Genomic DNA, 16,235 nt, shown 5'->3' with positions numbered 1-16,235 from the left:
TTACAAACACTTCCTCCTTCAACCCGGAAGGAGGAAGTGTTTGTAGTCACGTGACGGCGGATTGGAACGTATCGTGGGAGGCGCTGAGGGACGAGCGAAGAAGATGTCAGATAGGTAAGCTTGACCGACCCCCCGCCCGCACAGCATTACTGGGTGAAATCCGGATAGTAACTATCCGGATCACCCAAAACCGAATTTAAAGCGGACCCAAACCAAACTTTTTTTAATTACAAATATTTAGTTACACCACTCTGACACATACAAAGATAAATAAACACTCCTTCAAACCTATGATCATTTCAGTGCATGCTTTCCACCCTTCTCTTCGCATAACTAGGGTTATACAGGTGGCAGCCATTAGCAATTCCTCCATTGCTGGACACCATCTACTCCTCCAGTTTGCCGGATTTTGTCCCGGCAATTTGAAATGAAGGGAGGGGTTCCTCCAATAAATGTAAAATATTTTATATTTGTCATCATGCAGCTGAAAAAAGGCTGCTATTTATTATTATAATTTAGAAAATAGATTTTATTTTTGAATTCTTGTATTTTTAATTTGGGTCTCACTTTAAGGCCATGCCTGCTCCCTAATAACCATTTGATGCAGTTTTTCTAACCCGTGCCCTATTGATCTACCTAATGAGTGATGTTTAGTGACAGGTACACTTTAAACAAGTGCTTCATTTACATCAGACGTACACCAAGAAAAATCAAGGCAACCAACAGGAAGATGTAGCATTTTTACACATTTGGTGCAAAACAACGGTCAGATTGCCATCTAATCTACCCTTTCAACATAGAGAAGGAGCCTTTGAAATTCCGCCTTTTAGGTTAACCTTGGGGGTCGCTTTAACATTTCCCAACTTTCCAATTAAACATCGCTAGCAGCAAACAAACGTCAGAGGACTTTTCTCTGTGTTCAGCTATCAAGATCTCCGGTGTCCTGGACGGAATCTGGCATCTGCTGGCGAACTCAAGTCAGACCGGAAGATTACAAGACAGAAATCTAGACAAGGCTCCTAATTAGGACAACGCAAAAGTCTTCTAGTAAAGTCAATTACTTCAGAGTGCATTTTCTAACAGGAAGAAAAAGGCTAAAAGCAAAACCTTCTTTTTCACAAGCCACTAATTTGGGGCCGGTGAACACATCCAGGCACTTTCTCCGCAATAAAAATACCCTTAAATATCAAAGGGACTACAAGGAACATTGATAAAGCGGATTCCACCGCCAGCCGTCCAGTAAAGACAGAACGTACTAAAATGCCACTGCAAAAACGAAGGCGCTATCTGGTGTAATTATAGTGATTTTTATCCGTGGCGATTTAGAGTTGGAAAAAAAACAAGGAAAACTATATAAGAAATAAAAAGTTCCCTCACTAATCAACCTCTTGATGAACGGAAAGCAACGTTTTCCTGATAATGAGCACTCTAGCAAAAAGACTGCTAACAGACGTAAAGGCTTCTCTTATATAAAAAAATACTTTATTTTTGGTTATGAAGAGTTAAGAACCACTTTAAAAATAATTTGTTCTGATTGAAAATAAAATACAACTGATGTGCCACTGATGAGCCAATGATCCCAGAATTAAAATATCATGCGTTGAAAAGTGATGACAAAAGGATGCAGAGATGCTGGCCTGGTGCCTACCTGTCCACAGGTGAAGGCTTTGCGTTCCTTGGTTTCTTGACTTGGGCGTACAAAGCCTCCATTTGCTTTCCATCTTTTGGGCTTTGAGGCCTACTGTTCAAATGAAGTGTACCGCTGTTGGGCATGGTATCGTACTGGCCCGTGTTGGCATAGGTAGGATCGTCGGGGGCTCCGTAGTTCTTGGAATACTCCTGAATCTCAGCATAGTCCTTTTCTCTGGCTTGTCTTTCCCGAATTTCCCTGGTCTTTGCCTGGATCCTGTGTAAAGAAAATTGAGAAACATTAGGAATTTAGAACTTTATATTTTCATTTATATAGCAGCAGTATCTTCCATAGCACTGTACATAGTTCAAAATTAATATTGGAGAACATATCATACATGAGAAGTTCAAAACACAAGTACAAATACGTAGTTAATATGTGGTTTGAGATAGCACGTTCATATGATAAATTACAGCAAAATCAGAAAAAAAAAAGATAAACAATTGGAGGAGATCCCTGCCTTTGCTAGCTTTCAATCTAGAGGGTAGAAACGAAAGGGATGGAGATACAGGAGTTAGCAGATGAAGCTGTGAGCCTCCATTGCGACCTACAGCAAGTTATAGGCTTGTTTGAAAAGGTGTGTTTTGAGAGTATGTTTGAAGGATTCCAGGCTTGAAGCATGATGAAATACAGAGGAAGGAAGTAAGTCTGGCACTATAGTTTAATGTGCAGCAAAATGACACAAATAGCAAGTTGTGGTGAACGTTGCAAATATGGCCAGCAGACCTAGGCCGTGCACCCATCGGCACCCACATCCGCTGCCTCCCACCTTCACCCAGGTATCATCCAAGGACACTTTTGGTATGACATGTTTTGATGCTTGTCAAGTTTGTCATATATTTGCAACGTTCACCACAACTTGCTATTTATGTGTCATTGTGTTGCACATTAAACTATAGTGCCAGACTTACTTCCTTCATCTGTATTTTTGCATGGACTCTCCTTTACAATCTTGAGCACATACCGGTAGTTTACTGGGTGTTTGTTGCCAGCTTTACCCAGCATTGCCCGAGTGCCTGCCAGCTCTCCCATACAAATTGAAGCATGATGGACAGGCTGAGGGAGAGAGTACCAAAGGAGAGGAGATGCTCATGAGAAGTCCTGGGTGCGGGAGTGAGAGGAGGTGACAAAGCTAGGGGACAAGAGGATAACCTGGGAGGAGCAAGGTTCTGGGCGGGGTGGTATCTGGAGATTAATGAGGAAATGTATGAAGGTGACAACTTGTGCAGAGTTTTGTATTATAGCATAAGGAATTTGAAATGGATTCTTTGGGTAATTGGTAACCAATGGAGAGATTGACAGAGAGCAATGAAGCAAACTATTATCTTAATACTTCTGCGCATAAACAGTATTATTATGCGAAGTACACTATTCGAGCTATTGGACTAAACAAATGCCATTTCGGAGGGCTTTTGAAAATAAAGAAACCCCCATGAGGAGATGGACTAGTCCAAAACATCTGACAAATGTCAGATCGCTCACATTTTTACAATTTATTTTAAGTGACAGCAACATCGGAAAAAAGCAATTTATAATGCAAATGTATATTCCATACAAATACATATGCATTTTACAATAGTTTATGATAGTGATCCTTTAACCAGGGCTGTAGAGTTGGAGTCGGAGCAATTTTGGGTCCCTACAGTCTGTGGTTTCATAAACGGAGGAGTTGGATGATGTCTATCAACTCCACAGCCCTGGTAAGTATGAGACTAAGAAGTCGGAGTCAAGGAGTCAGAGCAATTTGGGTACCTGGAGTCAGAGTCAGTGGTTTCATAAACTGAGGAGTTTTTGTACAGACTCTGCACTCCTGCCTAAAACTACTTTCCGCTTGCATTCCAGTATTGAGAGAGCACAAATGATTTTGCTGCCTCTGTAAAGCCTTTGGATGCAGCCCAGTGTAGGGTAATAGAACTTCCCAAAAAATGGTAGGACGTCAACTGCCTTTTCATTTCATTATAGACCGGTTCACTTATAGGTGTGGGCTACTCGTATTAGCTACAAATTAATTATGTTAGTAATGGAGGCTTTTTTGTACATGCATTTTTTATCACATAGGAATGAACTCTTTGAAATGTACAACAAGTTAAAGGAAATGTAAAAATATTTATGTACACACCTTCCCAACCAACTGGAAAGTCAAAAGGTCCAACCATTAGTTTCACTAATCTTTCCAGCATGTATTGCCTTAACGGTTCACTGGGCCAAACCATCTGCAAGGCCTGCAAGTTCAACATATTAGTTGCATCATTCTCAAACTGACAGATGTTAACAGTAGCCCACCCATACTTCCAAATGGACCAGTTCCTCCAGAAACTGCCACAACCCCAAGATTACAAGCCCCGGACTGACAGCCTCTCCCAGGAAATACGTTATTTATGTAAAATGAGGTCTTTGAACTCCACAGCACTTAGAAAAAGAACAGTCTGTCTATGGAATTCAATAAACTCTGACAACGATGAACAGTGATAGAGCAGCTACCTGGCTGGACAGTGTACTGGTTAAGGGCTCTGCCTATGACATGGGAGACCAAGGTTCAAATCATAGCTCTTCCTGTTCATTAAGCCAACACCTATTCAGTGTGCTTGGACAAGTCTCCCTAAAGCAGGCCATACACTGGCCGATTTTAGCTATCAATCGACAGCCAATAAATAGACCGTTTTGATCAAATCGGCTAGAATTCAATGCAACAGAAAGCATGATCGATCGGCAGATTTCATCAATGGCCCATAGGGTTGCGTTGGATCGAATGGTGCAACACTGCATTTCTATCGAATTTCAATTGATTTCATTCTGAAATCGATTGAAATTCGATTCCTACTGTGTGGCACACATCAGATACATTCCTGTCAGATTCGACCTGATTGGCATCTGACAGAAATCTATCTGATGGTCGAATCTGCTGCAAATCTATAAGGGGGTGGCCACCTTAACACTGCTACTGCCTATAGTGTCCCTAGTGGCCACAGCTCTGGTGCTTTGAGTCCACCAGGAGAAAAGCAGACTTGTGTCTTGTCTACCTTACTAAGGTACCATGTGCATTTAAGAAAATCATTCCAGGTCACTCAGATGAGATATGGGTTTGATGTGTAAGGGCTGAATGGCTTATTCCGTTTTCCATGGAACAAAGGCGGCAGGTGTCAGTCTGTTGCTGATATCTTTCTGATCTCTGTGCAATAGCCAAGGCCTTCTGAAGATCTGAAGTACTTGTCATTTCATGCTTAGCCCCTACAAAGCAAGACACTCACAAGACAGTTGGTTCTCATCTGTCACACTTTGTTTTATTGGACTGTGAGAGGCCTCCAAGAACGAATTACAGTCGGAAGATTAAATACACTTTTGCCAGCAAGCAAAATGAGACCCGTCTGTGCTGCCTTAAAGCAGCCAGACAAACCAATTATGGTCAGATCAGGAAATGATACAGATTGTGACGCGACACAAGACCTCTGCAGATATAGACTGATCTGCTAGGGCGGGGAGGAGGTTGGAAACTTAAAGCAAAATTCTTCATAATGTACTGCAATTGTCCCTCTGTGAGGATGGTATAGTCAAAAAAATATTATACATACCTGGGGGCTATCAGCCCCTTATCACCTTCATTGATCCCTCGGTGTAATCCCAGGCCGCCTGGAACCTCCGTCAGGTGGCCTAGTCGCAGTTCAGACGTGCTCGCTCTCCCGTCACGCTCCCCTGGCTGGGAGTGTTCTGTGCCTGCGCAGACGCATAACTCTGCTAGCGACGGCATCACACGGTACGCTCTGACTGCCTGAATTTCCGGGCCGTCTAGCAGGGTATCCAAACGACCTATGGGAAGATGGCAAGTAATCCATCACCCTGAAGGGGGCTGAAGGAAGCCCCAGGTATGTATACATTTTTTGTTTTAGGTGGTCTTTGGTTTCCTTTAACATTAATCTACTTACAACAATTTCTACAATACTGTAACACGTAACACCAAAAAATTAATAAAAACATTGTATATTCTGTACTTGGAGACAATTTTGTTGGAATGTATGAAAAATTTTAACGAGTCATTTGTAAACAGGGGACTGCCTGGATATAAACACTTGCTGTTGAGGACTCTCTGGTACCCCAGGAAGCAGGCGAAGCGCACATTTCCCCGTCACAGGGAAAAAAAAAAAAACACATCTCCCACTGGGCTGCTGCATCCACCACTTAGCGTAGGTTATGCATTTTAAATGCACACATACTCCTTCAAAAGAAAGTAAAGAAATGTCAAGCCTGACGGAGAGCGATTACACAATATACACAGGTGCAAGTGTGATGGAGCATTACTGTGTGCTGCAGGGCCGCTGCCTCTCCAGAAAGCCCTGACAATTAGGGAAGCCATCGGGGAGGGAGGCTGCCGTTACTTGGCACATGGAGATATTCTGACAGCCTTCTCTCTCTACTTCCACATCTCACTGCACATTTCATTTCAATACAGACCTACAACGCAACATTTACTCTGGAAGGTGAAAAATAAGGAGTTCCGAATGAACGGCAGTAAGGACAGAAAATAGAGGTAAATTTAGCTAAGCTGCAGCGTAAGTTGTACTGCGCTCCACCATAGTGACCACAATCTGCAGCTACTACAGAACTTCTTAAAGAAGACCTCCAACCTTTAGCTTTTTTCCCCCCTTTGCTTCTGGGGGCCAGGAATGGATTTCTGGGAAGGCCACAAAGGCCCAGGCCTTGAGCAGCAGCAGCCCAAGGGGGCACCTGAACATGAAAGAGGGGTCACTACATATGAAAGAGGAAGCTGAAAATAGGGAGCCGCACATGAAAAAGAGAAACGGATGCCCAAGGGAGATGTTCATGAAAGGAAGGGGCTGCAGTACAGGGATAATACACATGGAAGAGGGGGCTGCACGTGGAATGGGAGGGGCACTGCGGTACATGGAAAGGGAACCACAACAAACTTGGCCTAGGGGCACATAAAATATTAATCCAGCATTGCTGGGTGTATGGTGCAATCAGGACAGACTGAATATGAAATGCTAACTAGACTCTGAGACTCTCGCTTGTAGAATGCACATATAACAATAAACCATGTGGATTCTAAAGCAAACCCCAGGCACAAAAAATATAAAATACTTACCTAAGAAGAGGGAAGCCTCTGGATCCTGCCAAGGCTTCCTGTGTCCTCCTGGACACCAATGCCGCTGCCTGGGACCCTCTTGCAAATCACAAGTGAACCTGACTGGTTGTAAACTAGTAAAAAGTGAGACCTCCATCAGCCTATACGGTATGTCTCGAGCAAATGGGGGAGTGTCGTTAATGGAATATGAGTGGTCATTTGTGGTACACTTAAAGTGCCCACACATCTAGCCATTTTGGTTGCCGATTGACCAACAGACAGATCTCTTCGATCAAATCTGATAGGAGAGAGTTTGTTGGCTGCCATCAACCGCAGGCCAATTCTAGACTGATTTTGGCATCAAATCTTTCGACAATCGGCATTACAATGCTGTCTGTGGTTGCTGTCCCCTACTAGAGTAATAGTACCCCTGCATTAATACATTACCTCTGCACCGCCCGCCGAACTCCTCTTTCAGGTTCATGCCACACATGGTTGCCGATACAACCACGTGGGGCAAATGCGCCTACCATGCCAATGTGCAGCAATGGAAAATCAAGGAGCTAGTATGGTTGAGGTGACAAACCAAGCAAGTCCATATGGAACAGTTCTCAAATCACATCAGCCTCAACAACAAAGCATTCTAATTGGCCAAATAGTGTGGGTAGAATGTAGAAGTTTGAGAGGGCGCTGTCCACCCAATCACAGAGGAATTTCCCTATGGACTTTCTTGCTGGGTCACCTCAACCATCACCTCAACCACACTTTATATGCGGGGGGGGGGGGGGGGAGACCAAAAAAACCTCACAGACGATTAAAACAATTTTTAGGCAGCCTAAGGATTTCAATAGGTTGTCATTTTGGTTCTGTTCTTGTGTGCCGGAAAATAGAGTTATGGAAAAACTAGGGAAGGGTAAAGGTTACGTTCTCAGGGTTCACACTTACTCTATGCAAAAACATGCATTTCTCAGCATGCAATTTTTCCAGTCAATGCACATTTGTCTGCATTTTTTTTTCTTCACGCATTCTTTCAGAATAACTAGCACTTTTAACCATCTACTAAGTGCAAAGAAGAGATCATTTAACTTTAGTTCCTTGCCCCCACTTGGAAAAGCAGTGGTAAGTTCAACAGCCAGACAAGTTATCTTATTGTCACATCTTATTGTCGCATTCCCAATGAGGAATGACAAATTCAAAATGATTTTCCCATTGGTCTCTGGGACAATGAAAACAGTATTACTAAAAAGGTCTAGCTGATCTGGTGTAGGATGTGGCATAAAAAAGCCTAACGTTCGAGTCTTCCTACACTTGGCTACGTGCAAGTTCACAAGATCTGCTAGCTAAAGCCCAAGGCTGTATAACGAGATACAGAGATCCACCATGTGTCAGCTTTTTGTAAGCAATAGTAACATCTGCACCATATCTCTTTTTTATTACAGACGTTTTATAGTCACTTTACATGCTCTTATCTGTCTGACCTTGGGCTGTAACAGACAGGCAGAGGGGGCACTCTGGGGTCCATCAAGAATGGGTTCCTCTCGCAGGTCATTAGGTGAAAAGTATGCATCACCAGCAGATGTACTCATATAAAAAGCTGAATATAGCAAAAAAAATACTGGTAGTATATTGTAGCATATCTAAATACAAATGCAGGTGTAATTAATAGTTTTAAACACGGTTAACCTAGTAAAGGTTGCAGATATTTATTCTTCCACAGGCATTGGTAAGATTTCTCCATTTTACAGGGGGGTAAAACAAAAGTTTGCTTTCTTAAAACAGAAAGAATTTGCGATAATTCAGGTTGGAGTGAGCTTGAGATGTCTCCCAGTGCATCACTGCTGAATATATGCAAATTAACCATTGTACCCTTAGAAGCTAAACACACCTCCAGAACCGCTGGAATGCAATGATGTGTCAGCTTGTTAATTTGTACAGAGCCATAATAATCCAACATGCATACAGACTGTTTCGGATTGTTTGATCCTCCTCAGTGCATGGCATGGATTAATTTGGCTCTATGCAGTAGGGCTTGTAAACCGAGAGGTACAGACTAACCAGCAAGCTCATGGGACCCAGAACTCATTGGAGTGTGTGAGGGGCTACAATGGTCCTAAAAGCCCCCTTACTAAAATGCTAAGAAAAACAAAAGTTTGCTCTGTACAAATTAACAAGCCGACATCATTGCATTACAGCGGTTCTGGAGGTGTGTTTAGCTTCTAAGGGTAACAATGGTTAATTTGCATATATTCAGCAGCGATGCAATAGGAGACATCTCAAGCTCACTCCAACCTGAATTATCGCAAATTCTTTCTGTTTTAAGAAAGCAAACTTGTTTTTCTTAGCATTTTAGTAAGGGGGCTATTAGGGCCATTGTAGCCCCTCACACACTCCAATGAGTTTTGGTTCACCATGAGCTTGCTGGTTAGTCTGTACCTTACAGTGGGGGTAGGGAGGTTCTCCTAACAGGTTAAAAATGAATATAAAAACGCTTCAAGGGATCATAAACTACCTTCTGTACTAACAGAATCCACATCTAGATACTGGTGGTTTGGCTGAAATGAAGATGACCACAGGATGAGTATTGCTTGGTGTAAGGTGCAAATAGGAGTGTTATGGAGGAGCTTTATTAGTTCAGGATAGAAAGTTGAGGCTACATTTCAGGGGTGGAGGCTAGGATTTGAGACCAATTTGGAGGGTTTGAGGATTTATTAGAAAGTTAACCGTGAGGCAAGGAGTCGAGGTTAATTGTCAAGAAGGGTTAACATTAAGGGCAGAGACTACAGGTTAGCTATCCCAAACGAGGTTTCCTCTAGGGGGACTGGATATTGTTGGCTGGATGGGAGAAGAAATCTGATACATAATAGCACACAGTCAACCAAGAACAGAAAAGAACCTCACACTTGAGTCAATACCAACCCCAATGAACCTTACAAGTACTCCAGAATCAGAGATATGGTTTAACCACTTAACGACCGCCTAACACCGATAGGCGTCGACGGGTCGTTAGTGGTATAGCATAGAAACGGCTGTCTCCGTGAACAGCCGGAGAGCCGCCGATCGCGGCTCGCCAGCGAAATGTAAACACGCGGGGAAGAAATCCCTGCTGTTTACATCATACGGCGCTGCTGCGCAGCAGCGCCGTAAGGCAGATCGGCGATACCTGGCCTCTGATTGGCCGGGGATCGCGGGCATATGATAGCCTATCCTTCAATGCGCAGGACGGATATCCTTCCTGCGCAGCCCATGGAGGGAGAGGGAGGGACGGGAAGGCAGGGAGCGCCGAAAACGATGCGGAGGTGGGCTTTGAAGAGCCTCCCCCCCGCAGATCACAAACAGCCGGCGGCGATCAGACACCCCCAGCAGGACATCCCCCTAGTGGGGGAAAAAGGGGGGGGGGCTGGGAAGTCTGATCGCCAAGGCTCAATCCTGATCGGTGCTGCGGGCTGGAGAGCCCACGCAGCACCGATCACTGCAGAAAGCCCTGGTCCTTAAGTGGTTAAACTCCTTACTCAACAAAATATGCCTCTATCTAAAAATGGGACGAATTCTGGGCTAAACAGATCTCTGACTGGATAGTGAGACTGTGGGGCAAAGCTCTACATTGGAGTGGAGGATAGCTACAGTTTAATATACCTGCAATCACCTTCTTATTCTCTCTCTTAACCTGCAATATCTGTAATTTAAGGTATGTGGATGTTTTAGGTTCACATTAAATGACTACTTTATTCAAAGCTTATATTTCATCATGGGTAAATACTATAAAGTGTAAGGTCTTGTAAGTAACTTTTTGTTATTCCAGCAGACAGACTTTTTAGTCAAGCCCAGTGCCAGCACCCCAACTCAACCAGGCCACTGATCAGAAGCTCTGCCTGTTTCACTGTGAATGCTGTCTTGCATAGCTCTCAGCTGGCACTGAAAAGGGAGTGGTCAGAATTGCTTTCATTTCTACAAACAACTGTGAGAATCAGAGAATTCCTTCTCTCTATGAAATTAACGTGTCACTGTAGTAAACTCAAAATCGTGGAAGTGAAAAGGGATGCTTTAAATGTCACGTTTTGCAAACTTAAGAGTTGATCGAAAAAAAGGGGAGACAATATCGGAATTTGAACACAGACCTATTTACAGTTGCCATGGTTTCCAGCAATTTTGCTCAAAAAGCTACAGTAACTTGAACGCTAAACACGAAAATACCACATGGCAGCTACAAAATGATGTAGGTTACATATATCTTTCTACTGAAGTGGGGTAAACCCTCAATAACCAAACTTTGTTCTCAGGAAAACAGAGGAACCAATTCTCCTCCACATAATATTTGCTATATTTAACAAAACATACTTAATACACCTATTTCAGTAATCCATTTTTGAGCAACAGCCAACATTCTCCCTCAGAGGAATGACTAAGACTGAGCTTGTGTGGTCGAATGGTGAAATTCTATAGCACTGTCCTATGGAGCGCATGAGAAATTAAGTGTCAAAAGAAAATATTTAAGTCACAAAAATAAAACATTTGCTTTCCGGCATAAAAATATTATGGTCTTGCTTCAAACTTTATAAATATACTAAAGAAAGAAGTGCCCTGCTGTTCACCTCCCCAGCCCCTGACGGTGTAAAGGTTCCAGATGGCCGGAGAGGAAAGAGGACACCGCTCTATTCTCTGGTGGCGGTCGGCAGGTCATCGTGTCTTGGCTTTATGAAGGCTTGTATGGAGCTTGGTGAGGAGACGGAGAAAAGCACTCAGATTCACAAACTACTAATCGTACTCTCTTACTTGTATGTAATACAGTATAAACTACAGTTTTATCCAGTCCTATGACACTACAAGAATTTCCTACTTTTTTCCTTTTATCTTAAACTTCCATAACATTATATTAGACCTCATAAAACCCGAGGCAGAGGTTTTTTTTTTGTTTGTTTTTTTAAAGTGGACCTGAACTCTTGCACAGGACAGAAGGGAAACAGAGAAATGTACCCTGTGTGTATTTAAAGAGTTTAGTCCAGCGCTGGGCAAACTATGGCCCGCTGATAGATGGCCGGATTAGTCTCTTACCCCTCTCACTCCCTGCAGAGTCGAGAGTGGGTGATTAGCGGGGCTTAAAGAGGAACTCCAGTGAAAATAATGTAATAAAAAGTGCTTCATTTTTACAATAATTATGTATAAATGATTTAGTCAGTGTTTGCCCATTGTAAAATCTTTTAAATCCCTGATTTACATTCTGACATTACATGGTTACATTTTTTACTGTTGGCAGGTGAGGCAGCTGCTGCATGGCTTTTTGGCAGTTGGAAACAGCTGTAAACAGCTATTTCCCACAATGCAGCAAGGTTCCCAGATAGGAAACTGCCAGGAGTACGTACTCAAGAGTGTATTGTGGGAGGGGTTTCACCACAATATCATTCATACAGCGCCCCCTGATGGTCTGTTTGTGAAAAGGAATAGATTTCTCATGTAAAAGGGGGTATCAGCTACTGATTGGGATAAAGTTTAATTCTTGGTCGGAGTTTCTCTTTAACCTCCTTAGCGGTGACCTCGTGCTGGACACGGGGTAAGCCACCGCGGAGGCTATCTCAGCCCCTGGTGGGGCGATTTAAATTCTGTAAAGTGCTGTACGCGCAGCTAGCAGTTTGCTAGCCACGCGTGCAGCTTGATCGGAGCCGCCGCGCAGCAATCGGCCGCACGCAGCGGCGGAAGAGGCCCCCCCCCGCCAGAGCACTGCGCGGCCTGGACCAATCACTCCCGGGCAGCGCAAAGGGCTGGATCGGGTGCGTCTGACGTCAACTGATGTCCATGACGTCATTCCGATTGCAGCCATGGCGACAGGAGAAGCCAAACAGGGGATCACGTTCTATACGCAATCTTCTGTTTGCTGTTGTTGTCGGCGGCGATCGGACTAGAGGGACACATGCGCCCTCTAGTGGTGTTTCATGTAGCTACCACTCGCAGCGGCGGAAGAGGGGCCCCCTCCCCGCCAGAGCCCTGCGCAGCCTGGAACAATCACTTCCGGGCAGCGCAAAGGGCTGGATCGGGTGCGTCTGACGTCAACTGATGTCCATGACGTCATTCCGATTGCAGCCATGGCGACAGGAGAAGCCAAACAGGGGATCGCGTTCTATACGCAATCTTCTGTTTGCTGTTGTTGTCGGCGGCGATCGGACTAGAGGGACACATGCGCCCTCTAGTGGTGTTTCATGTAGCTACCACTCGCATCGGCGGAAGAGGGGCCCCCTCCCCGCCAGAGCCCTGCGCAGCCTGGAACAATCACTTCCGGGCAGCGCAAAGGGCTGGATCGGGTGCGTCTGACGTCAACTGATGTCCATGACGTCATTCCGATCGCAGCCATGGCGACAGGAGAAGCCAAACAGGGGATTGCGTTCTATACGCAATCTCCCGTTTGCTGTTGTTGCCGGCGGCGATCGGACTAGAGGGACACATGCGCCCTCTAGTGGTGTTTCACGTAGCTACCACTACATGAAAATGTTTTATTTTTTTTTTACAAAAATAGTGTAATGCCGTCTTCTTGGTGGAAAAATTGAACCGCCAAGGAGGTTAACTCACCTACATCCCAAGTTATGAACTGTATAAAGTGCAACTGTAAAAAGACATGGCTTCCTAACAGTATTTGACTAAGCTTTGCAAAGAGAGCTTGCAGGAGCAGCCACAGTTGCCTAAACCGGTAGGCGTTGGTCAGACCGGGCAACAGTCCTTCAGTAAGGTAGTCAAATATGAGGGTGTGTTTATTCAAAGCAGAAGGTTCAAAACATCCAGACACCACCTTGATTATGAAAACTGCATGCTCATCTTGTTGATAGCAGACACAATGCATGGATCAATAGAGACAAGTTTCATCAGGCACTGCAGTTAGTTCAAATTTATTAAAAATCGAGCATAGTGTGAACAGCCTCGGGAGAGGACACCGCCGTGCAAAACGGCCGTTAGGCTGCCTAATCTTTGCCCTGTACCCACTACCACCACCCTCTGATATGGTAGGACATCTATCTTAGTCAGAAATATTGATTCTCTCAACATGAGTTGTCTGTTAATGACTTTTGCACCTACCGTTGAAAGAAACAAATCCACATGTCAGGGTTCACACTATGCTTGAATTTTGAATAAATTTGAACTAACTGCAGTGCCTGATGAAACTGGTCTATCTCTACTAGTCCAAAATCTGCCGGATCCTTCAGCTTTTTCCCACTTAGAGTAAGTGACAGCAACATAGGGAAAACAAGTAATTAATAGTGCATTTTACTATGGAACAAATGTAAATTTTATACGTATGTATTTTAAATTTTACAATTTTCTTTGATAGTGCCCCTTTAACTGCTCACATTTGGGGACAGATACTGATCTCCACAATGCGGCGTTCTCCGTTAAACTCTGCGGAACGCCGTCACAACGCAAGATAAGACATTAAGAAAAATGGTATTCATGAAATTCATTATTCCATTCATCCTAAACAAATATCTCACAATAGCTGAAGATTACAGATATAAGATGTGGAACCGGATAAGAAGGTTAATGCAGCTCCTTCTGTCACAGAAGCCACATTAGCTGTCTCTCTTCAGCTTGACACAAATTAATGATTTTAATTCTAGACACTTGTCACACTGCTCACTAGCCTTTCTTCTAATTAAAATGGATGAAGCTCCGTGATCAAGAACCCGCACAGTCCATTTTTTTCTCCTCAGCTGCCTGGTACATTTCTATTCATTAGAGGACGGCCTGCAACACCCTGAGCGCAGGAGCGGGCGAGGAGATGCGCCATGCCAGCTGACATATGGGGGAAGTCGGCTTTCCCCCAGGGGTGTTGTACAATGGAGGCTCCTGGGAATGTTCAAGCCTTAGATCATTTTAATTACAGCATTGTACAAATGGATTCATTACAACACACTGCGATTAGGAATTGGCCTCTTCCCTTTTCAGTGCCAGAGGCCAGGAAGCCGTTGCCACGGCGTAGACACAGCACACCCCTTTAATAAGTACATCTCACTTTACCCTGAACGTGAGCCGCGATAGGCTGACACCGCGCCATGAGCCGCACCGCGCAGACCAGGGCAAATGACTAATCACTGACTACTGCGTGCGCTCGGGCTAATTACAAGAGCCGGGGGTGGGAAGGACAAGAAGCTAGCTTGACCATAACAACTAATTATATTGTTTTATTTTGTAACTCAAATAAAAAAAAAAAAAAAAGTAGATGAAATTCAATTGGTTGCCAATGCTTCAAGCATATGGACCATTTCCAAGGTTATTACAGCTATACACTTAGGCCTGGTTCACATCAGCGTTCCCTGTCCAGATCTGCCTGATCGGATCCGGACCGTATACTGTACAGACGGAACGTACGCTCCGCATAGCAATGCAAAGGCTATGCGGACGTTCACACACGTACGTTCCGTACACTCCGGAGCCGGATTGGATCCGGACTCCGGGGGCTTTTCCAACAGGCGCTATTTTTTGGGTCCGGATCATCCGGCCCACGCACCCGGACCGGATCGATCCTGACTGCACCATGTGGATATGGAAACCTATGGGGAACGGAAAGCACAGAACACACAGGATACAAACACCTGACGTTCTACCCCACTTCCTATGCGGATTCTAGCGGCCATGGGCAGCAGTGGAGCAGCAGTGACTAACCGTGCTGGAGCTGTTTGGCAGTATGTCGGAGGTGGAGGTGAGGCCTACAGCGGAGGACCTGATTCTACAGGTGCACCAGGTGCAATTTCTGCGGACCCCAAGTTAATTTTGTTATTTTTTTTGTTTTTAAACCCCACGGATCCGGATGCATGCCTGATGCAAACGGACCGGATCCGGATCGGAACCGTACGGTTCCAATCCGGATCAGGTCCCGATACGATCCGGTCCGTTTGCAAGCCAAAACACAAGTGAGAACGGGGCCATACCCACGGCACTGGCCAAATGGGGCTTATTTGCCAACTTTAAGAAGGTCAAAATATGGTCATGCAAGTTGTGAACTCTCCAGTTCGCCATGACTGTTGATGAAGCTTTATTTAAAACTTAAAGTGGGATAAAACACTGACATACATTCAATAAAATGTATATATATATATATATATATATATATATATATATATATATATATATATATATATATATATATATAATCTTTTTTTTCTTTTTCTCTAGTGATCACTTCTCATCTTTTTCTGCTTCTCAGTTCAGTTTTCGCAGTTTGCTAATGTTTAATAAATGCATCTGACAAGGGAATGTAAACAAAATATAATGTTATCACCTCTTCGGCCCCCCAGAAGCTGCCCACTGAAGAAGAACAAAGTGCTGTGTTTAACTGTTGGAATGCTGTTCTGCTTCAATTTTTTTTGTGGTTGATTTTATGCTGCAAACCTTTAAGAGCAAAGAGGAAATTCTGAGTTTCATACCACTTTAAAACACAGCTGAAGAGAGAAAGATATGGAGGCTACCATATTTAGTTCCTTTTAAACAATA

General features: G+C 44.0%; 1 protein-coding gene across 27 annotated transcripts in view; it reads right to left on the bottom strand.

Annotated features, from left to right (window-relative positions):
• The window catches only part of PARD3 (par-3 family cell polarity regulator), a 771,876-nt gene that overhangs the window by 177,080 nt on the left and 578,561 nt on the right, over positions 1 to 16,235 (bottom strand). For 25 of the 27 annotated variants that reach the window (XM_068235737.1, XM_068235760.1, XM_068235761.1 and 22 more), the window contains one exon: positions 1,649 to 1,906. In XM_068235737.1, coding sequence (XP_068091838.1) covers positions 1,649 to 1,906 — 258 coding nt within the window. Of the gene's footprint in view, positions 1 to 1,486; positions 1,907 to 16,235 lie in introns of those variants that run through there. The other 2 variants (XM_068235759.1, XM_068235765.1) reach the window with 1 other exon arrangement.

This window comes from Hyperolius riggenbachi, chromosome 5 (assembly GCF_040937935.1).
Source record: "Hyperolius riggenbachi isolate aHypRig1 chromosome 5, aHypRig1.pri, whole genome shotgun sequence".
In the NCBI taxonomy this organism is placed as follows: domain Eukaryota; kingdom Metazoa; phylum Chordata; class Amphibia; order Anura; family Hyperoliidae; genus Hyperolius; species Hyperolius riggenbachi.
Note: the sequence above shows the minus strand (reverse complement) of the source record. Positions and strands in the feature narration are given on the sequence as shown.